Source organism: Halictus rubicundus, chromosome 2, assembly GCF_050948215.1.
Source record: "Halictus rubicundus isolate RS-2024b chromosome 2, iyHalRubi1_principal, whole genome shotgun sequence".
Taxonomy (NCBI): domain Eukaryota; kingdom Metazoa; phylum Arthropoda; class Insecta; order Hymenoptera; family Halictidae; genus Halictus; species Halictus rubicundus.
Window position 1 is genome coordinate 28530508 of NC_135150.1, and position 23629 is coordinate 28554136.

A 23629-nucleotide genomic window follows, 5' to 3' on the forward strand; every position below is an offset into this window, starting at 1 on the left:
GTTCTTGCATACAAGCTCTCAACAACAGCCCAGACTTGTATAAATTAGCGGTCAGAAAATAAGATTTCCGAACACTAATTTCCACAGACACGCAGCTCGCGTGTTCACTCACTGGACAGTGATTCATTTCCGTGTACAAGAAATTTCATTTGTGCTATCTACTGTATAAAAATTATCAAATTAAAGGGATGTCCTTTTGTTCCCGGCTGTCGTTGATATCGACCTCGGAGGACCTCATTCGTCCTCGGAGGTTTAACAGCAACGGTAAACTCGAGTTTACAGAGACATCGGGGAAATTTGAATCCGACGGAGTGGATGCACCGGGCGGGTTGCACATGCGTGGGCCGGTCGATGCAGCGAATGGGGTACGTCGGCGAACGGAACGAGCACGGTGCTGCCTACAATAACCATGCTCGAATTTATTGATATTTTCTGGGAGGGCGTAGCGCGGGAAGGGAGAGCCGAAGAGGAGGACAGGAAGAGGAAGAGGAGCGAGAGGAGGAAGCGAGGAGGACAAGAGGGTGCGCCAGAGCTCTCGGCACGCCCGCATGCCCGACGTGCGTCCAGCTGATCGACAGTGCTCGCACCCGATGCGTCCGATTGCATCCGCGTCGATCGCCCATGCCAAGTGATCCAGAGGCGTTCCCGGCGTTCTCTCGCCGCTGATTCCGCGATCAATCCGGGTACCCGGGCCCGCGAAACGAACATAATCGCGATGACACGGTGATAACCCGAGTGAGACCGTTCGTCGGAGAGACGTCTTTGTACGTTCACCCTTCTGAACAACCCCCGGCACGCACACACACACACACACGCACACACTTTCGTTGGTTCTTTGTACTTGTTCCGTCGCGCGTGTACCAGTTAGACCCTGACACGGGCCGACGATGCCGCCCGTGAATTCGCCCGATCATCGTCTTCGATCCACCTAATCGTCGGATGTCGTTGAACGTCGTTGGACATCGTCGAGCCAGGCTGGACCGTAGAACGCAACGAGCTGCAATCCGCGATCGGGCCGCATCCAAACCGGACAAAAGGCCGCTCGATAACCACGACAGATCCGTATAATGGCCAACGACACGATACAGAGACAATACAGGTGTGTGACCAGTGTTTGCTACCCGTCCGAAACGGTTTTATCGAACCATCGCATCCTCGTCGAGAAGTCGATGATTCCTCGCGAGACAACTCAACAGTCCGGCCGCCACGATCTACCTGCTCGGCAATGGAATGCTCTCTGTAATTGTTGAGCAGATTCGATCACCCTTCTTGACGATCTCCTTGTTTCCTCGGCTCGTTCCGGTGTTGATCGAACGGATTTTTTTTTTTTTTTTTTTGAGGAATTGCGTAATTCGAAGTGCTGGGTCGTTGATCGAACGGATATATATTTTTGTTTTTCCGAGGAATTGCGTGCTTCGAAGTGCTCGGTCCGGTTCTGGAAGATTCATTGCATTTCGATTTAGTGTTGTTGCCAGAGGCTCGTTTGTAGGGCGATCGATTGCCCTGTCTGTTGCTTTGACATGTACGCGATTAGATTCCCGATTCTGGCCGCTTTTGAGGGTCACGGCGCCGCTTTTCAGAACGCTCTTTCAGGCGATCGTGTATTGCCATATACTGCCGGTGAATCTTTCGAGCTGTTATTTTGAGCCGCGATTATCATTTTACTATAACGCTACGTTGCGTTGGTATTAACTTTGCAGAGCATATTTTAGTAGATATTTACCTTGTTCTGTTGCTTGTGAGTCGTTGTTAAATGTTTGGGGTCGACATTATGTATTTCTGATTTAGTTATTTGGAATGAATATTTTATGATATTGTTTTTTTCGTCTAAAAATTGTCAAGTTTTCTGAATTCATCTGTTCTGGACACGCAACAGTGATCGTGTAGATCAAAAGACCAGCAAGGGAATTTTCAAACGTATTCCCATGAGAGACTGTATGATATTAAGCCTTCATTGAGAAATATCTTTCACTGATTATAACGCTTACGAGGATTTTGCGGTGGTATAGTGATCACTCAGATTACGAAGTATCATGCCAGGAAATTTCTAAAATTCTACATAAATTGTCTTGGATATATTTAAGTGTGTCATTAAGTAAAATGTTCTAAAGGAGTTAAAGGTATTTGCGAAAGTTGGCGTACAGAAGTTTTGTTGGGGTCACGAGAGACCCCAGTACACCAGTTAAGGGTTAAGCAAACCCTTGCGCAATAATGATTATGATATCAAGGGGATACTGGTACTCTCATGAGTTACTGTACGACAGTCCACTTAAGGCTTCATTAAGTAATATCTTCCACTCTCGTTAACCGGTCGGCTGCCCTAATGGTCACAGGTGATCGGCGTGACAAAATTAACTTAAAAAGAATTCAATTTCCAAGCGGTAACCTCGAAACCTTAGTAGGTGTACTAAATAATAGTGCAACATGTGTTCATAAGCAAACACCTACATCAACTTTCTTTATCGCAGATAAATTCTTCTCGTAGGTATTGTTAAATTAATATTAAATTAATATTCTTGTGTGATTCTTAATCACAGAAAACCAAATTTGTGTCCATTGTCGAAGCGGAGCAGTGTAGATAAATTTTTAAGGAAAAGTAGCCAAACTTGGACCAGTATCTACATTGAACCTAATTTACAATTCATAAGCAATTAGCAGCACTGTAGTATCACTGTAACCAATTTCCTTCTTAAGGAGAGAATCACTAATAATACTGTAACTAATTTTCTTCTAAAAATACACAGTTAACCCAGATCCAAAGCTACAAGCAGTTTATGTCCTCAAGTTTACAGTTTATAGTCTAATATTAAAATGGTTTAATATGGTTCAGTTTCTAGTCTAATAATTGGGGCCGGGTGTTTCTTCTAGAACAACGTTACCAGTTCCCGGCCACTCAGAAGTAAATATCTGTTCAGCGTTATCGCTGGGCAAGGATCTAAGCAAGTTCACCATGCCGGTCATTTTCAATGAACCGCTCTCCTTCCTCCAACGGGTCGCCGAGTACATGGAGTACGCCAAATTGCTCAAGCAAGCGGCCCAAGAGGAAACCCCCGTCGGAAGGTTACAGGTGAACTTCACCCTTCAATTTATCCTATAACGCTTACCTCAGCTTCGTAAACTTCCAAGCAGAAGTCCTGCAAAACACCGTAATCGACCCCCATGTAACGCTATCAAATAACTGCTTACAGAAACTGTACACAATATCCTTTGTGAACTTTCTATAAATATAGTGACTCGCGTGATTGATCACAATAAATTAGAATCACTTTTTTATAAACGGACCAAACGACTTCAGTCGTTTCTGCAAAGCTAGAGGTTTTGGAAAAATTGCATTTGGTTGGAATCGCGAAAACAAAGAAAAATTCTGACAATTCTGAAACAAGGAGAAATTCTGATTCAAAGTTTGTACGATCAATTATGTGAGCGACCGACTGAACTCGTTTATTAATCTAGTAAGGAATTTATTTATTCTGTTAAATGTTACAGTACATCGCTGCTTTCGCTGTCAGCGCTCTAGCTTCAAATTGGGAGCGACTTGGTAAACCCTTCAATCCCATACTGGGGGAGACCTACGAGCTGGAACGAGAGGACTTCCGGTAACAAACCATCAAACCGTTGATCTCTGAAAGGATGCATGAGGTTATCGTAATTAATAAACGCATAACTTCGTTTATGCGACATTGCCAGATAACTCTTTGCACGCCAGAACGAAGTTATCAAAATTCGATGAAAACCAACGCGCGCAGCGTTCTACAATTTGATAGGTCGTTTTCACGTTTTACGAGTTTGAGTGGTTGGCACAATAAACTTTGTAAAAGTGCTCGTGAAAGGATGATCACGTTTAAACCACGATAAGTCGATGCCATTAGCTTCTTCAATTTCGTTGAGATAGTTATCGTGGGCTTTCGGAGATATAGTTCTGAATATGAGTTTGATGATCAATATAGATAGGAGCTGGTGGAATAAACTGTAATAATAAAGAACGACGCGTTCGCATTTTCAGAATAATCTGCGAGCAAGTATCGCATCATCCGCCGGTGTCCGCTTTTCATGCGGAGAACGATGACTTCATTTTCCATGGCAGTATACACCCGAAGTTGAAATTCTGGGGCAAGTCCATAGAAATCCATCCGAAAGGTGTGGTCACCGTTGAGCTTCCCAAGTGAGTAATTTTAACGTTGAACACATTGAAATTAGGCTAGCTTCAGCCATTTTTCTACGTGAAAGACAAACCGTTACACAGGAGTACAGAAAAATGATCAGCAAAACTATCAATTACTATCTCTTCTCAACCCGTAAGTGGTACAGTGTGTACTCGGATTACGAAATTTTCTCAGATACCTTTAAGTATAGTGAATTCACGATATACAGGGTGTTTCACCTAACTCGAGCATCTAAAATATCTCGCTTGAAAAAAAAAGTTTGTTCAAGGTTATATTTTTTGAGATTTCAAGCTGATCGAAGTTTTTTTAAATGGAATGATATGTTTTTATTATCGCTGTATGATAGCTGAGGTCAAGACCAATCCAACGACCTGTAATATTATAACCTTCACGTGACCTTCAGTACGAGAAATTCATAAAAGTAGAACACTTGATGAAAATAGTGAAATAACGATGATCCTCCTAGGGTTTCAAGAAATAGTGGAGATAATTCCGCGACGTTTATCATCCAAGCTCTGGCGACATATATAGAGAAATCACTGTATACAGTTTCAGACTAAAGAATACACAGAAATATTATAATTATCGTACAGAAGCGAAAGTTCAAGAAAACCAACAAAGTCGCTAATTGATTTCTGAGCTCTTCAAATATTAACTTAGTTATGCAAATTTCAAATCGTAACGTAATTTAGGAAATCCGTGGCCTAGGTGTTTGAGACGGCGTTAAAGAACGTTCGCGAAAGAAAAATCCGTTCTTTCGAGTTCGTAGACTAGAACAGTAGAATCGATAGTTCTTGAATCGATGGGAATCGTGCACGCAGATGGAAGGAAGCGTACACTTGGCAGAACATCAACTGCATACTGCACAACGTGCTGGTGGGCCAACTGTGGATGGAACAACTTGGTTTCCTCGAAATCAAGCAGAGCGGCGGAGCAAACCTGAAGGCGACTCTCTCTTTCAAGAGCAGCGGCTGCAACGGGAAGGACCTTCACCGTGTCGAAGGCTTCATAACGGATCAAGAGTAAGCTGGTAACAGTTTATCATCAATTGAATCTGCGATCGTAGAAACGGTCCTTGTGCATCGACGATAGAAAGCTGTCCGCGCTTACGTCGTCGGCTTACTATAATTTCTATAAAATCCGAGCGGATCAGTGAAACGTTCGCGACAGTCTTCTCAAAGTATTTAAGACGTTACTTACCGGTGGTTATACTTCACAGCCGAGTTTTATTATAGACCTTCAGGAACGTGAACCAATTCTCTCTTTCGGGATTAGTTTTTTAAAGATTTTTGAGTTCCTTTTCATCGCGAATCATACCTATAGGCTTCCGGTGAATAATGTGTTAATATTGTAATATTAGAGGTTAAATCGTATATTGAGCGAGCAAATATGTTCGTACTCAGTTTGATCAGAACAATGTCAAAAATGTGTTGATCGTTTCGCGACAACGAGGTGGGTTTAAAGACTCGTATTCTGTTCAGTAAGAAGAAGCTTCTGTTCCTCTTCGGGAAATGGACGGAGAGGATGAAGATGTGCGACCCAGCGCTCTACGACGAGGCTCTGGAGAGGTTGAAGCGAGAGGCGAAGAGTCCTCAGAATAGTCCTGGCCACAAGAAGGTTCTGGCAAAACTGCACAGCCTCAAGGTTGGAGCTTTCAAACCCTCCCATCAGGTAATCAAAACTTTTTTTTTTTTGGACAAGCTGGGAATCGATAGGAAACATCTTTTTTTCTCACGCTCTCTAATCACTGAGCAAAGTACAATGAAATTGCATCCTCACTGACCGTTCGAATGACCGGACGTGCACCAAAAATAGATCCGTGCTTGAAACACTTCACAATGGATTTTTCATGCCGACGTTAACATTGTCGACGTGTGGGTTCCTTTGAGCAATATTTCAATAAAGGTTAGCCTTCAACTTTTGAAGAACCGGAGACCAATCATTTTGCTTTTATGAGAGGAAATATCATTTTCATTTGAAAACCGAGTCTGGAACGTATAGTAACGCATTATAACGCGGTTTCTAAAGAACCCCCCCCCCCCCAAGGCGTGGCGCTACACTTTTGAAAGAAAGCACACGGAACATTATGAACTTTGAAATAAACGCGGGCGAGCGTGTTTCGCTTGAATCCGTGTACCTTCATGCGTCCGCTATTTTTAGCCGCATTTGCATTCATTAAACCACCGCATATTCAACAGTTTCCATTCATGAAGGATCTCGAGTTAACCTATTAGTAAATTCAAACTCTTGGCGAACAATATTTACTCTGGTAAACATTTCATCTTTCATTTATGAGGTGTCTACCGGAGATGGAGTTTGCAATTGAATCTTGAAAAATTAAATACTTCTTGCAGTTGTTGAACTGCAGATTTCGAAGCATCTGTGGATCACGTAAATGTTGAAAGTTCAATGAAATGTAGAACTTTGGAAGAAACTTTTGTAGGGAAATTTTAAAATTAATATAATTCGAGAACTTGGCGCAAAAACCAGGCAAGTCCATTCTTTAATTGAAATTCTACTTGTTGAAGTTTTCCATACTTTTTTCCAAATAATTCTTATCAAATTCAGATATCTCCAATTATATACAATTTACGATACTATTATAATAATGCTTTTTACAAGGAGCTCCTAGATTCTTAGCTTATTTATCCGAACATGGTTCTAAACGTATCTAGCGTTATTGTATTTTTTTTAACTGTGTTGGTTTTTATCTTATTCGAGGATGCGATTGACGATCCATCGGCAAGCATAGACGGGGATGACACTCCAACGATCGATGATATACCTGGATCCACCACCCTCTGGGAAGCTGCCCCAAGGTTGCCGAATAGTTCAGAGGTAAATCAGAAAATTGCAAAGTCTATTGGAATACTGGAACAATTAAACGAGGGAGTGAGTGACAGAGACAATCGTTAAGTTTTTATAGAATCCGGAAACCGTTCAAGTTTTAATAAAACCAATAAAATGTCAAAAGTCCACACTGAAGCGAGCAACTTTTTGTCGCCATTTCTTCTTTTATTCGGTGAAACAAGAAGATGGCAACAAGGGGCGACATAATGTTGCTCGATGTTAGAGTCAGGAATGTTTATATCACGGTTCTTACATGTGTCGTAGCGTTGATCGATAAGAAAATTAAAATGCATGTACGGATGGTTACGAATTTTCCGTGTCGATTTTCAGTACTATCAGTTCACAACGTTCGCGATGTCGTTGAACGAGCTGCTACCGGAAATGGAAAAAGTAATATGCCCGACGGACTCCAGACTGAGGCCGGATATCAGGAAATTGGAAAATGGAGATCAGGATGGCGCCGCGGCGGAGAAAACTCGCCTCGAGGAGAAGCAACGTGAGATGCGTAAAAGTCGAAAGCACAAGAAAGGTCAGGATTACGTGCCAAGGTATGCAATTCGAAAATGTATTATCTATTACCGTAAATCAAGATTATTCCAAACGCATACTAGATTCTTAATCGTACTTACCGGATGCTTAATCGTAATGAGACCCGGTCACATTGCAAGTGAATTATTCAGGAAAATCGATGCATTATTCACCACCTGCAGTCTCAATTTTTGTAAATGTATGCGCATGTTTTCTTGATGCTCGCACTCGTTAAAGTTTCACCGGTTTTCTTCGGGAAAAATTCCAAGTAGACACGTCGCAAATTTAAATTTTACATCAAACCAGATAACATGCTTGCTTCCTTATAATGTGTACAATATTATACAATTTGTTGCTTGTGCTACAGGTGGTTTCGGTTCGACATCAACCCCTACACAGGTCAAGAGGACTGGCTGTACCAGGGAGGCTACTGGAACCGCAATTACACTAACATCGAGGACATATTTTAACAATCACGGAGATTCTCCTCCAATCTGAAGAAGTACTGAAAATTGGAATGCAGTGTGACGCATGGTGAGAAGTGTCGGTACGGGATTATCGGTACACCCTGTAGAATCTCGAATCTTTGACGTTCCGTTTATCTTCTGCATCGTTCGCCAACCGTACTGCGTAGATTTACCGAGAAAACTTGAGGCTCGCGTGGAAATTCCGAGCAGCACGGTGCACGAGGGATCTTCAACTATCAACCAGTCAATTATATTGCATTAAGAGCCAGAATTATTGTTTGACCCGCAACGCGGCCTCCGAAATAACATGGGACTGCGCGATCACCTGTTCGTCTCTTTTCTACCTGCGCGTGCGTGCCCGGAGCCCTCAAGTTAGCTCGATAAAGACGCGCACAGGGGCTCTCGAAGACGGGAGATCTGCACGAGGTGTACAACGTTCCGATGTATCTTTCCGTTCGGACTATGATTGCGTTCCAATTACAAGGACAAGTAGGTGCTTCCTTCGCGAGGAGCGCAAGTTTTGTATAATGCCCAGTCGCATACGATGCATTTCTTTTTAGCACCGCTCACTCGCCATTCAGAAACGAAAACTCGACGGAAGGAGTCTCACAGAACTCTCGAGCTGCTTAAAGACATCACTTAAATGGCTCGTGCGTCCTTCGCGCCATTTATTATAGCATACTACGTGTACCTAGACATAAAATAATACGTATTAGGTATAAAGTCAATTCGACACAAAGAGGCTACCGCGGTCCTGTCGCCGCCATAGTCTTCAGACGTTGATGGGAGCACGTAGGTGTACGCTGCTTGCAAGAGCGATGTTTGCCTTCTAGTCAAAGTATAGCCTTCGGCGGTCGATCATGTTCGATCCCAATGGAATTGCGTAGATCGGAGTCCAAACACTCGAAATTCGAACGTGCTTGCTGCATCAATCTTGCAGAGACTAAGCAGGGTGGAGTTTGCTAGTCAGCATGATTCGGGCACGTGTATACCGGTGCATTTATAGAAGGTCATCCCGGAAGCCTAAAATTCTTACATTTGTCAGTCTAGCTTTTGATTCCATTCGTCAGCAGTTCTTGTGGTCTTCAACTAAAAAATCTCGATTGGAGCTTCTGATTGGAGAGATAACAAGTTTCAGTAGGAAGGAGGAACTTGACAAATTTCTTTTCATCTTTTACTTTAACTTGAAGGATTAATTCTATTGTTTCCATTTCCGCCAGAAATGCACAAAATTCGCAGTTCAATTACAAAACTGTCTTGGGAACAAACCACAGAGGATTGGGATGACCTAACGTTTTATGAACTGAGCTAAAGTCGATTTCCCAACCAGGAGAGAAACCTCACGCAGAACACAATACAATGAACTAAATTCCTTTGTACATCTCTACAACACTACATAGAAGGGATACTAAAATTTGAAAGATTTTGGTTCAGCGAGTATGAAATATATTCGGATCCCGAAGCTCTCGACTGACCTTTTCCGAACAAAAGAAACGAAAGTACAAAGGTTTAAAGGAGAAATTAGCCGTTTGCACGATTGCGTTCTCGACCCGCAAAGCAATTATTCAGTTTAGAATGCCGAATGAATTAGTGAGGAGCATGATCGGTCTGTGTACGCCTAACCATCGACTCAGCCTCTCTAGGATTAAAACTCAGGCTATCCACAATGATTTCTTCATTTCTTCCATCGAGCGTCGTCGCGCCTCTCTCGCGTCGGTGCGAAATCAAAATTGAATTGCACCTGAACTCTTCAAGGTGATCGTCCCGCGCCAGAGAGACAACATCACACACTCCCATCAGTCGGCGGGCTGAACAATTATACGCCTCCTAGGTAATTTCGTATGCAGGTCGTACGTGCGTAGTCCTTAGATAATTAATCAGTCTCGCGAAGCTTGTTCGCCAAGCACCGTCGAGCGTTTTTAGCGAAAATTAGAGAAACAACCGAGCGGAACTCGACGAACCTTCACAACGTGTGAGGCTGTTATGGCGGGGAGCCGAACAGTTGGCGTGTGAGAGGTCACGCAATAGTTCCATCAACTGGGATTCAATATCTATCATCACAAACTTGGACTGTGTACCTTTGTGCAAAATTTGCATTAGTTACGGGAAACAGGAGTTGGACAGACATTTTCTTCTTCGTTTAACTATTTCAATAGAATTTCTTCAACCCTCGGACTCCTGCGAGTTCTACGCCAGAGTCATTTTTGATTCACAGAGTCATCAGATCAGGGGAATTGACTCGAATTGAGGGGAATACACTTACCCTCTCCCTGCCAGTACCGGATTAGTCACGTGACCTTGGCGGAAGCGTGGAGGGGGAAGTTAGAGCGGGGAGACAAGGCGACTCTGACCCACACCAATATTTCACTAATCATATTGACAGCCGTTGTTAATGATGCGAACTGAAAACTTCTAGATTTCTTTCCTAGATATCATCGAAAGCACTGCGACCATATTCTAAAGCCTGCAACAGATACAGCGCTATTCCACATGTTTGCTGCCGCCGTTACTTAAGAATAGTCAAAATAATTCAACACAATTTTTGTTTTTATCTAAATCAGAGTACACGGCATAATATTCAGAGAGTTCGCGACTCTCTCCTGGTAAATTGTTTTGATATTTTTAACAGCGAAACAAACGATGGTAGCAGACGTGTTAAGCCACCAGACAAGGGACAGTGACATAGCTAGAATGATCAAATTCAGGGACAATCGCTGATGGGCCTAAGTAAGAGCCAGCAGAGGTCCCCTAGGAAGCCAACTGTTCGGCGATCACTATAGAACCGCGAAACGAAGCCTAGAACACGGATGATCGCGCCGCCATGTAGCCGAACCTAAACTCGAGCCTAGATGTCGATGTCCTACACGTAGGATCCCGTGGGAAACGGGAATCGAGCCCTCTCGATCGTGCGATCGCTGGAGCAAAAGCGAGCGAAAGCTGCGCCGCATGCCGGAAACTGCACAAAGTCCATCCGTTATAGCGCTCGCTGTAGCATTTCGAACGATCGTACATTTTTTTATAACACAGACAAACACGTACCACACGTGTACACGTACACACGCATACATGTTACACAGGGAAGAAGCTCTGTAGGGACGAGACGCGAAGCTTCCAGGAAAACGGAGGATGATGGAAGCGGGCGGCTGTACCTTTCTCACATGTTCGTTTTTACGAAAACCGCGTAGCCATGAAGATCACTACTGATACTATTTTTCTAAGAAACGGAAGAAAATCTCGGCCCGGTTATCAAACAAACTGGGCCGGAGCCACCATTTTTCTCGATATCGGTGCGACTAGCTTGAACGTAGGGGTTTTCTGTACATAACGGTGACTGTATTATACACTTGTATCTACGAAATATTTAGGGGAATTGTTCGCGGGGCGACACGCACGTAGTTAGCTGAAATATAATATATAGACACGGAGAAAGATTTCCCGATAAAGCCGCGCATCGAACGTGCAATAACAATAGACCGTTTGCTGGAGTTTAGGCCACATCGTAGGAAGCTTCCATAGCGATATTTCTGCCCGTGAAATGTTTTTAACATTACTTTGTACTTCACTGTTCTGCGGGATACGGTACTGGACACGTTTGCTGCATCGATCGTGTTTAAACGTTTATAAGTGTTGCCGATGTCCTTGGCGGAAGAAGCCTGAGGTGTGTTGGTTGTCACAGTTGAACTTGGAGATTTATGCAAAATTAAAATTTGCTAAGTCGAATCAGCAAGAAAAACTAAGTTTTAATTTCTTCGTTCGACGATTTTGTTAAGTTCAAGATAATCCTAATGTCTCCACAACTTTGGAATCTGCAGTTTAATCACAATAAATAACAGATGAAAAATGTGAACTGGTTAATTATTGTAATTAGACTGCGAGTTTGTGTGCAAAATTAAAACTTTTTGCCTCCATTGCGAGAAATAGATATGGAATACAATTTTCTTCTTGCTTTAACAGCTTTAATAAATTGAAAATGATACATTGACAAACTTAAATTCTTTCAACTTTTCTATTTTCAACTTCGTCCACTCTATTCTGTCTCAAATGCGTAAGTCTAATTGTAACAGTTGACATGCCTCAAGTTTTGTCTTCAGTATAACAGGTTGTAGTATTCTAAAACTAATTAAAATATACGGTGTACTTAACGTAAGAGTATTTAACACCATCTTGGCTAAATGAACGTGAATGTGAATGTCTAAACGATGCAGTATACCACCGATACTACCGATGCAGTAAAACAAGTGATTTTTAAGAATTTTTTTGGAACAAATTATTGCGTATATCGGATTAGGTCTTTTTGGGATGTAAACGGGTAGTCTTGAAGTACTTTTTAAAAAATTCAATTCACCTTATTATTTATCGTATAATATCCAAGAATTGACAGCATCGACAGTGTAGGCATAGCAGCCCGTTAAAACTGATTTGCCTTCTTAAAATCGCGAGAATAAGTCGAAAGACGAGCAATTTCGCAGCGTAGTCCGCTTGATCGAATCCTAGACAATACGAATCAGTATGTTTGATACGCTAACCGGACCCTTAGCGATTTTCTAGTCGGTACAGTGTAACGAATCTCCGGCAGAGCTTTGATCCACGGCAGTTTAGTTGTTCCGTTCGGTAGCGTGTAATTGTCGTCCGGCTGTGTTAGTAGTCACGATGTATTAACATGATTCGCCTAAGCGAAGAAGATATGTGGACACATAGGCCAGTACAAGCTCGTCGAAGCACGCCGCTCGCTCTTCTAGCAAGAGCGTGTCGAGATCCGCGAGTGTTGCAATTAGATTCGTAGATGATCTCGTGTCGCGTGACACTCGACGAACGATCCTAAGCGATTACAATTGATAGATGTACATGTGTATTCCAAGTATAGACATAATATCCTGCGGGGTACTAGGTTAACCATCGCGTTCGCTTATCGGTTTCGATAACCGATCTCTATCGCTCTCGTTTATCGTCGAGCGGTGTTAGGCGATCGGTAACGAGGACAAAAATCTTAGTTACGCTCAGCTTCGATTACGAAATCGAAAATATTTGCACAGCATTCGTCTCCGATTGCATGGCTGTTCCGATTACTATCGGCCAGCCACGCGAAACGAGTACCTATCGTTAGTGAACACCACGTGGATTGTCTATGCACCCGAGTTCTGTCACGCAAACGCGCGTCAGCGTTCATCAGTATTAACCGAGAAACGAACAATACGTATTATAACCGTACCTATACAGGAACTGACCTGTGCGCAATAAAATGGAAACATCTCTACGAGCTCCCGTACGACGCGACGTTCCAACGACGATCGCCATTCATTCACCGTCAACGTAAGTAGACCGTATTAATTAACAGCGAAAACGATAGGGATGAAGCTCCTGCAGGAACGCCAAAATTTCTTTGTAAGAGTCGAACCATTCGGCTTTCGTGCTGTAGATTATTGTACTTACGTTGCCTAGGCAAGTGTAACTAATTGTACATAATTATATAGGTGATAGTAATAAATGTTGTAAAGAACCTCCCTCTCGTCTATCATTCCTATAGCCCGACATACATTTATCAAAGAAACTCGCAATTTAAATAGTGCGAATAAATTTATTATTTTTACCACTTTTTAGTTACCGACATACACGAATTTTTATTAAAAAATCGATTAATGAAGTACCTAAGTTCGCTCTCTTGCAAAATTGTAGTTTTCATAATATTTAACTTACTTTTTCAGAATTTTAGTGAATAAAATAAATTAATTTTTTTTTAATCTTTGCCCTATCGATCAATAGATCGGATTGTTTACAGGTAGTCGCGTCGACCGCGCTGTAAAAGAAATGAAGATTACGAGAAAAGAACTATTTGATGCGTTAAGAAGTGAACAGTTTTTCAAGTTTTCGTCATTTAAGTGTAATGAACGATTGTTAAAGTATATATTCGACAAGTTTGGTGTTAGTGAACTTTCTAAACATTGTATAATACAAATAAAACGTATAGTTAAAGCGTTTGTTTCGAAACTTTTGATGAAATAAAGTACGCGAAAAAAACCGAAAACAAAGAAGCAAAGTTTAATCAGGTTGTATTAAGTATGCTAAGAATGCCTACTTTCTATAGTAATGGTAATGAAAGCAACGATGATGAGCTTGATGATGATGCTACTGATGATGCCTATGTTAATGATGAAAACAACAATGAGGTTGTAAAATAATATTCTTATTGCATATTATATCTCGCTAAAACCTACAGAAATAATTTAGTGTTTTAATTTATTTAATTTCTTTTTTTTAATTAACATACTATGGACCCTTGACCCTTTTTTATGGCCCCATTTAACCCTAAGTAGCCACTTTTCCGTAGATAATTATTAAGCAGTCTTCTTATATGCATTTCTAACCAGAATTTCAAATAAAATCTCATTTTATATTTTTGTCGTCGTAATTTGGTGATTCAGCCGTATGTGCGGTGGCGCGAAAAATTCAAACGGCGGCTAGCGCGCATGTTAGTTCGCGCGCGGCCGCGCGGTGGCGTTCCGCGCCGACTGTTTTCAAGATGGCCGCCGTGCCGTTCCTCAGAAGCGATTCGGAAGGAATCGATCTCGGTTCGGTGGAAGCGAACACGTCACAGAATCCGTTTCGAACCGTTCCCGTGGGAAAACGTGTGCAGATTGTTGTTCCGCTGATTAATCGCGAGTGGTGAACCGTGTGCGAGCGGAAGGGAGCACAGACGTACGCGCATCGATTCGTCGAAATGAGTAACGTACCAACAGGTGAGTCCGTGAACGTTTGCTATTCCCGTTTTGTGTTTTTGTTCGCCGCTCCGACAATGCGTTCCATACTTTCCAACGTGACAATCCCTGGACGTCAAACATACTCTTCGGTACCGAACGATACTGAACAATTCCTGAAACTGTTGAAACCGTGCACGGACCGAGTGCGATCTAACCTATGATTTTTCTACGGTCACTCGTGTTTTAAACGGTTTGCGGAACCAGTCCACTTTTACGCACTTTATCGCGTCGAACGAGTCGCGATCGATTGTGAGCGATAATCGTTTCCCCTCGCCGAAAATTTCGCGTGTCAACAGAACGTACAGAAATTTCAGTTCGACGTGGAAAACTTTTGTTTTCGGTACGTTGTCTTCGTCCGATGGAATCCTAGCGATTCGTCCGGGTTTATTGGCGCACGGCGAGTTGAAATCATTGTTGTCTTAACCTATTCAATTGCAAGAGCAGATGCATTGCGTAGTATGTATGCTGACACGTTATTCCCGTCCCACAGCCACCGTTAATTGCGTTAGCGTGTACGCAATTCAAGCATTTTTAATGGGACACATTATTTACGGCAGATCCTTCGAGACTAATTAACTAGTTCGTTATGCTTGTACGGTATCACGGTGCTGTTCAATGCCATCGAAAAAACGGAAGGAATTAATGCGTTCTTACAGGTGAACCACCTTCGCTAAGATCGCGCGATTAAACCGAGTCATTACGCGAGTGACTCAATGGAGGATGCGTGGCAGTGTTTCGAGGAAAAGAATCGCGCTTATGGTAATATATGTCGGTAACTCGAAATGATTATGATTCGAAAACTGCTGCTAGGTAAAGGTCGTTACCGACACATATGTATCGCTTTGTGTTTGTATTTACGTATGCAATTATCAGCGTCGCGGTGCTGCTATCACTTTATCGCTGACATAATTATCTCTGTTGCTTCGAACACGTAGCTGGAAACTATTTGAAACTATTTTGTGCGCGGGATTGTTGTTACCGCTGTGAATCACTATTTATTTACGTCGCTCGTCAACAAACATTGTAAATATAATTTGTTCACTTTTTGTGGATAATGAACCTGTACCACAATAGCGGTGTAACTTAATTTTAAAGCATAATGAATATTAAAAAAGAGATATGTAAACAAATTTAATATCTCTTTTTTTTTGCTTTCAAAATAAATATAATTAATGTAGGCACAGTAATTGGGTCCCTTACCCTATGTCTTTTCATATTTTATAATTATAACGTAATTGCCATCATAAAGTTTGGAGTAATTTTAGCAAAAAATGAGTTTGAACAAAATTTTTTTTATAAAATATTGTAAGAAAATTTTGGGGTGAAAACATACTTGTACTCGAATATCTTTAGAATTATTGGAGTTGGAACAATAGTTCCCAGTATAGAATTATGTATTTTTTAGTAAGTAATCAGTCTGTAAAACAACGTCAATCTTGTTTCCAGTTAAATGTGAAAACATTTACCTTTAATTTTTTACTATAAAATGTGGACGCAATTTTTTTATTTCGGACTTTTATTTGGTTAAGGAAACATTTATAGCTGAACGTATCTGGCATTTGTTGTGGCATTGTTGTTAAGCGTGTTGAATCGCACATATAGCGAACGATTGCCAGTCTGGTGCGTTCACTTGTTAGTATCTTTGCAGTTCTAAACATTTAGAGCATGAGGCAATTAGAATAGTCGGAATACCAGATCTTTTAAAGTACAGAGTGTACAGAGCATTCAAATGATCGGAAAAATTGATAATGTATAAAAAAAAATAGAGACAATCATCAAATACTAAGAATACTGTGGTTAGCAGAATCAATGAAACACTTAACATATTGGAAATAGTATCAAAAGTATTAAGCAGCAGGAAGAACTGCACGTAGAAAAATGGTTCAAGTACTTTCATAATCACGAATGTTAAAAAATGTTCACTATCTGTAGTACTACTTTTTAGCTTTATCTACGAGTATTATATTTATCAAGCCCTTGCAGAATAGGAAGTACCAGAGATATTAAAATCATAGAAGTACCATATGTTTTTCATAAATTACATTTTTAAAATATTATGGACACATTTAGGAAGATCGTTTCATTTCAAATGGTTGCGCGATGGAAAAAATATTTCCACATGCGAAATAAAACAATCAAACATTTGTACTGACGTGTTAACTATGTATTCTATTATTCTGGCAGGATTTATGCCATTTTTTATATGGCCAAAAATAGCAGATTGTTAAAGAAAATTTTACGATCACGAAGAAAAATACATCCCCACATTTCTTTTATAATGAAGAGTCAAGATGAAAAGGCCTTGTTAATGTGAAATCTTAATTGGAGCCCATGAGCAATTTTTAAAATTAATTACTCGCAGGTAACCATGAAAATACATGGTTACAACATAAAAGTACAAATAAAAATACATTTTTAAAACAATTTTTTGATCACGTTATACGAGAGATACATTAAATTGAATAGTATCAACGTTAAATTACATTAAATTGAATAGTATTAATGTTAAATTACATTGAAATTAATAGTATTTGTTACATTACATTAAAATTGATAGTACCAATGTACAGAAATAAAACTCAACAGTATCAATTAATCGGTACCGCTTAATGCACATGATACAAAATGAATGCATATAGACTCGCAGTCCACTAACACAAATTTGCTATCGGTTAAATAACCATGATCGATACCGCGTATCATGCTCCCTGTGAAGCGGCTACGTATCCGGCTTTCGCGAATATGCTACCAGTTTTATCTTTCACGGGCTCGCGGTTCCATTTGCGTTTCCTTATCTCGGCGAGCCTAACCGCGCGCCGCTATTTTCAATGAAAATATTTTTCGCGGACGATTGAACGGTACGGGAAGCATAGTCGACGGATTTATTGAAAGGCCAGCTGTTTGCGGGTTCAACGTCGGTCCGGAGTGGCCGTTGCCTTTGGCTCGAGCTCGCGACGCCGCCGGTCGTCGCGGCGCTGACAAATGACTCATCGGTTATCGACGGCCGAACCAGTTCGCATAATTTCTGTGCCTAATGCACGGTCCCCGGGAGAGAAAGTCTTCGAACGGTGTCGTGTTCACGGAGATCTCAACGGGAGATCGTTCTTGTTGCAACACGATATTAGCTTGTCCAATAAAGCCCTGCAGCTTCTTGCCTAAGGGCCGAGTCCCGTGCACCGGCTTGAAAACATCGATTTTTCCTCTGCATAAGTCGACAGTGTTACCATTTCAAAATACGGCCCTAAAAGTGTTTAATTAAATTTCGATAGGTGGGGCCATTTTTGCTACCGCGAAGCTGAAGAGGTAACTCGAAAACTATTCCATCTTTCGTACACATGGTTCTCAATGTCCGCTCTACAGCATGATCCCACTTTTCTTTTGCCAATATTGTTTAAATAATATACTCGAGACTGTATTGTTACGTTTTGATAGCGTTCTAATTATTTCGTGGTTTACTACCGCGTTTCGAGAGAAAAACAGAGCTGACGTCCGTGAGAGCTTGAAACTTTAAATTGCTTTTCTCGGAACATAATCTCACCATCGGCCTCGAGAAGGTAAAACAAAAACTATCAAATTGATCCTTCTGCAAGTTTAGTTTTTTTTTTGCGAGAACACAGAGGAATACTAAAAACTTGAGATACATTTTCCTTATAAAAAGGTTCCATTTGGTAAAAATGACGATAGTCGAATTTTAAATACGAACCATTTTGTTATTTGTACAACAACCAGGAAGTACAATTTAACAGAACAATATCCAAAAATAAGAAGCAGGTCCATATAACAGAAAAGGCGTTCAGAAATAATGTATGGTGGTAAAATATTAGTCTGGCTTCGTGCGTGAGAAAAATTTGCCGACACTTTGGAAAATTGCCAGCACGTAGATTCCTTCGAAATATCCTGTGGGGGAAGACGCGATTAGGCGAGCGAAGAAACAAATAGTAAAATATGGGCGTTTTTTCTTGGAACCTGTAATGCCTACGGCAGTGTACAGTTGCGGGGACGCGATGCACAATTTAGTATAGCTATAGCAACAGGCCGTTGGTTTGGGAAAAACAAACCCGTATGTCCTTGCATCGTTTCATGCGCCGAGTAACGGAGAATTGATAAAATCTGCAGGTTCCTGTAGAATAGAAGACTATGCATTGGAGAGTAAAGTGGAATCTTTTTTAACATAATTAATTCGCAATTTTTGCAGTGTTAAAGGCTTCGGCGAACGAGTACAACTTTTTTAAATGATGGGAAAGGTGATCGCATTTATCAGACTAAGTAGGAAGTGTTCTGAAAGTCCATCTAAGTTTTCCTATCTTAAGGTTTTCAATAAGTTTAATGCGTGGGCTGGAGCATCGAGGAAGATGCTGGTTTTAATCACTCCGTGACACCGTAGCCTTTAGCTGAAAGGTTTATTGTTGCCAACGCAAGAAGAATATCTACTATGTTTTGTGTAAAAGCTGCCGTATGGTGTATCAGCATCGTCGACTGGCAACTCTCGGAAGAAATTTATTATTAGACTGCGAAGCTCCGTTCAAGTTCACGTTTTAAAGAAGACTATAACAGGCAGAGTTGATTGAAACTGTATTTTCTCCGGCTGCTGGTGTCGCTGTTTTAAAAACTGCATTTAACATTTCTCGAATTTTATCGTATTGTACGTTCTTGTCTCAGTTTAGTCAACTTTTATGTGAACAGAAACTTCTGACGAATTTTTCAGTAAATATTGTCTTTTTCATTGTGGTTTCTGTGCAGCCTAAATTCCGTTGAAGACATCTTTCTCTTCTCAAAGGTTCCTCTTTAAGATATATCCTGGAAATTGGTGAAATATTGACGACAGTCCTGGGTCTAAGAACTCTGGGTAGTTTATAGCTCCTCTGGGTTTAGTACTCCACTATATTGCAATTTCAAAGTGTATAAATTGTGAAAGATGGCGACTTTACACGAAAACGAAGTTCAGAATGTCGAATAAAAAGTAATACGTTCGCTACCACCGTTTCTTTCGCTTACCTTCACTGGTAGAATGTTTTGTTAAATGCAACTCCGTCACGAAATATTAATTTTGATCGTCTAAATTAGGAGATTGTGAACGCCAAAATGTTTCATTAAATGCAGCACACCCTCATTTTTAAAACATAGAAACAATGAACGGAAGAAGCTCATGAATAGTTACTTAAATAATTTTTTTAATAATAAATTTGAAATCATCTGTAAGTAAATTGTGAGATTATGATCGTCAAGTATAACTACGGTAGCGAACGTGTTAATAATTAAATTTCCTTTTTAGAAGGTGTGCTAGATAGGCAGACATGTCTGATCGCTGCACACCTATTCTACTTAGGCCAAACACAAGCGCGCGCGCCTCGATTAAATTTTCAATTCGCTTTCGTGTGTAAATAGATTTCACTCTGCATTTTCTACACTACTCTACACTGTCTTATTAATTTTTAAAAGCTGTAATTAGTGATTAAAATAGACGATGTTATTCCCATTAAGAAATTTGCAATTTGATGCTTACGGTTTCCTGCCAGCTAGTTTTAATTGTGAGAAAATCTGTTTTTCCTCGCACAGGTTCGATCGGTATCAGAGTTGTTCGGATATTCGTGTAATTATTAGAAAAAAATTGTAGCCTCACTGAGCAAATTATTGTTCACCATTCCAACGCATTATTCTTATACTATTCAGACTTATTGAAGCCTGCTTGAAATGATCTGCCTAATATGGGATATATTTCCTCCTTTTCCTGTATAGTTGTGTGCACTGAAGGAAGTGAAAGTTAACATTCACAAGTTTATAATCTACATTCCGCTGTAATCGTTTGCGTCACGAGCTCTGTCGGACCGTTATCAGCAATAATCGCCAGTTTGTATTGCATTGGCATGATTCAAAACAAGATTTCGTTGGCTGGGTAGAAACGTAATTTATGCGACAGAAGTGACATTAGCATGACTTCAGCTTTCCGGAACTTCAGCTTTCCGATCATAGAATTAATTATTAATAGACTGCGGATCTTTATGCAAAATACAAATTTTCTACGTCACTTGCAAAATATGGGAACCGACTAGAAAATTCTCCTTTTCTTTAATAACTTCAAAAATTTACTCGTTTTGTCATAAATACATAAAATCCGCAGTCTGATTATCAAATAACATTTATTTATTTAAATAAAACTGCATCGATTGTCTTCGTGCAAAAGTGTAGCAAAGCTGAGAAAACGAACGTCAAATTTAATTTTTGAGAATGCATGTGTTGGTAAATTCACTGAATTTCAACAGAGAAAATTAGTTCTCGAATAGAATTGTTGGTAGTTTGAGAACTGGACCGGAGTTTCAGCAATTGCGCAGAATTTGCCGAACGAACTCGAATATAATCGAATCGATCGGCAGCAATCGAGTTCTGGGAATTTGCCTCGAGTAAGTTCTGAGTCACAGATAATAGAATTCGGAGCAAATGTGTCTGTTCTCGTTAGACTCTCCATAACTCCAGCAGAATAAAATACGGATAAGTATCATTCGATTCAACGAAAACATATTCAAATCGCTTTTCATAGTTTCCTCGAGTCTAAACACATTTTCACGGAAAATCTTGTCCTCGGTTTCGCTTTAATTATTTTTTCAAAACGGTCACCAAGAATTCTGCGAATACCCAATGCGGTGAAACGATAGTTTTCGCTGCTTTCTTGCCAGATAGTTTTAACAGTCAGGTGTTAACTGCTGTGGTAACCCACGCCAGTTTATCGATCTTTACGCAAACTTATTTAGGTAGAGTAGCCTCGCGATTTCTGCATCGCGTGTTCCGAAGAACTTGAAAAAATCTAGGTTCTTGGTCTTGGTGACGAAATCGTGCAATCTCCGTATAGTTTTTCTTTAATCACTGTACCGGCGGTTCTTTTACCGAGCCTCTGTGGATCACTGGAATTCGGGGAAAATTTATGGCTACGTTTAATTTGCCGGGGCGCGTTAATTTCGGTCTATGTAAAATTGTCTGTTCGAAATATTCACCTACAGGATCTGTATTTGTATTATAGTATGGACGAGGCTTTTACCTGCAAATAATAGCAGTATGATAATTTTTTAGAAATTATGGGGTATTTAGTATACGGTTCTAAAACCAATGTAAGCACACGGATAGAGTTTTGCAATAGTTTTTAATATGCATCAGTCGATCCTATTATTGAGCAGACATATGCACAGTTTTGTCACAAATAAAATTAATTGAAAATAGGAAAATATATTTAGAAGGATTTCATAAAAATCTTGGAAAACTGTGTGTGCTTGGTTCAAAGATGGCGATCTGGGGAATGGAAAGATGGATGTATAAATTAGCGAAGAAAACGTGAAACGATTACGAGCCGATACTGGAATTTTAAACTCCCACGTTTCTTAACGATTGGTTACTTGGTTGGTCGATTATTACGACAACTAGCTGTTAACCTTGGAGTTCCAGTTACTCGGGGAGGCCCGTATTTAGAACTGCATCGAACCGAAAGCCGATGAACCGGTTCTACGCAAGGTTCTGTCCCGTCAAACTTCGGTTCGCGATGTGCACGGATATCGTAAGACAACCTTCATTGGCGCTTCCGATTAGCCGCACCCCTAAACGCTAATCCCCATTACTGGAAACTGCAGTCTCAACCCATAATGTCAGACTATTCCATAAGTAGACCGCGGAGTTACGTGCATTCATTACAAAAATGAGCAGATCAACTACGACTATATATGCAACATGTGCACTGGAGAACATAACTTTTTTAAAATTAGATCAAATGACTTGAACGTTATTGAGAAGTTGGAAGGATTAGTTTCCTAGACGAGACGAAAACAATTTTTGAAAAAAAGACTTGAATTAGAAGTAGAAATTGATTTTTCCAACTTTTGTTGTCTGAGCCTGTATTGAAAATTTGAAACGTGTGTTTTATTCACTCGTATAAATTATATCCATGCTGAAAGTTTCACAAATTTTGGATAATTCGTTATAAACGATTAAAAGTGCGAAAATCGTAAAAAAAATGGCAACTTCTCTCACTTTTAATCGTTTATAACTTGTAAACGAATTAACCAATGTCGGTGAAATTTTCAGCATGGATATAATTTATCCGAGCGAATAAAACACATTTTTAGCAATTTTAATACTGGCTCAGAGAAAGAGGTGTAAAGAAGAACTTTTACTGTTTCTTTCGCGATTCCGACCAATTCAAATTTTTTTAAAAATTTTTTACACCTCGTCTAATAAACTAATGCTTCTGACTTCTCAAAAACATTCAAGTCGTTTGATCTAATTTTAAAAAGGTTATTGGCCATGATAAGTGTAGTGTTAAATGAACATGTATCAAAAAATGATTTCAACAATAAATTAAAAAAAAAATTGCCTGGGGCATAATCATAAAGTTATAATGATTGGTTTCGCGTCGAAGCAGGAAGCTCGAGGCGCGTTCGACGGAGGTGAACGAACCATTTAAGATTCCGTTCCATCATCCTCGTCGAACAAAATCCTTCCTAAGAACGAACAAGATCATGCAGTCTGTTTCATTTATCATTTATTTACTTGTAGTTTATTTGACTGCGTTCATATTCACTGCGAAGTTATTAGTAGACTGCGGATGTTTACGCAAAATAAACATTTTCTGCATTTGCTGTAAGACGCTTAAGAACGTTCTTCTTTCCTTAATCGTTTTACGAGGTTGAAAGAAGTCATGCCCCCTTTGACATCACGCAACATCTGCAGAAATAATTTTTTGTAGCACGCATAATTCAGACGTCATTCGAGGCGATCAAGTTAGGTGTCTCACCCTGTACAAGAGAGTCGTTGGTAATTTTTTCGAATTCAGGCAATTGTCTTCTCTAAAAGTTCGGGAATACATAATTTATCTGGTCTTTGTTCA

At 40.4% G+C, this 23629-nt stretch overlaps 2 protein-coding genes across 2 annotated transcripts in view; both read left to right on the plus strand.

Annotated features, from left to right (window-relative positions):
* The first annotated feature begins 408 nt into the window (after positions 1-408).
* LOC143365886 (oxysterol-binding protein-related protein 2) lies at positions 409-9826 on the plus strand. The gene is made up of 9 exons (XM_076806461.1): positions 409-1099; positions 2869-3067; positions 3487-3596; positions 4004-4162; positions 4985-5185; positions 5645-5834; positions 6885-7001; positions 7344-7561; positions 7909-9826. The coding sequence occupies exons 1-9, from the start codon at positions 1068-1070 to the stop codon at positions 8009-8011; spliced, it is 1329 nt and encodes a 442-aa protein (XP_076662576.1). The 5' UTR covers positions 409-1067; the 3' UTR covers positions 8012-9826.
* Positions 9827-17309: 7483 nt separating this feature from the next.
* Positions 17310-23629, plus strand: part of LOC143365895 (synaptic vesicle 2-related protein) — a 358886-nt gene continuing 352566 nt past the window's right edge. Inside the window, exon 1 of the mRNA XM_076806480.1 lies at positions 17310-17319. The gene's annotated coding sequence lies outside the window, so the exon portion shown is untranslated. The remainder of the gene's footprint in view (positions 17320-23629) is intronic.

What these genes read in the sequence shown, in the direction of transcription:
- LOC143365886 (XM_076806461.1), top strand. Translation starts at nt 1,068, where the DNA reads ATGGCCAACGACACGATACAGAGACAATACAG. An exon ending in GGCTTCATAACGGATCAAGA is followed by an intron (nt 5,186 to 5,644) that starts GTAAGCTGGTAA and finishes TATTCTGTTCAG; the next exon opens with TAAGAAGAAGCTTCTGTTCC. An exon ending in GGTCAGGATTACGTGCCAAG is followed by an intron (nt 7,562 to 7,908) that starts GTATGCAATTCG and finishes CTTGTGCTACAG; the next exon opens with GTGGTTTCGGTTCGACATCA.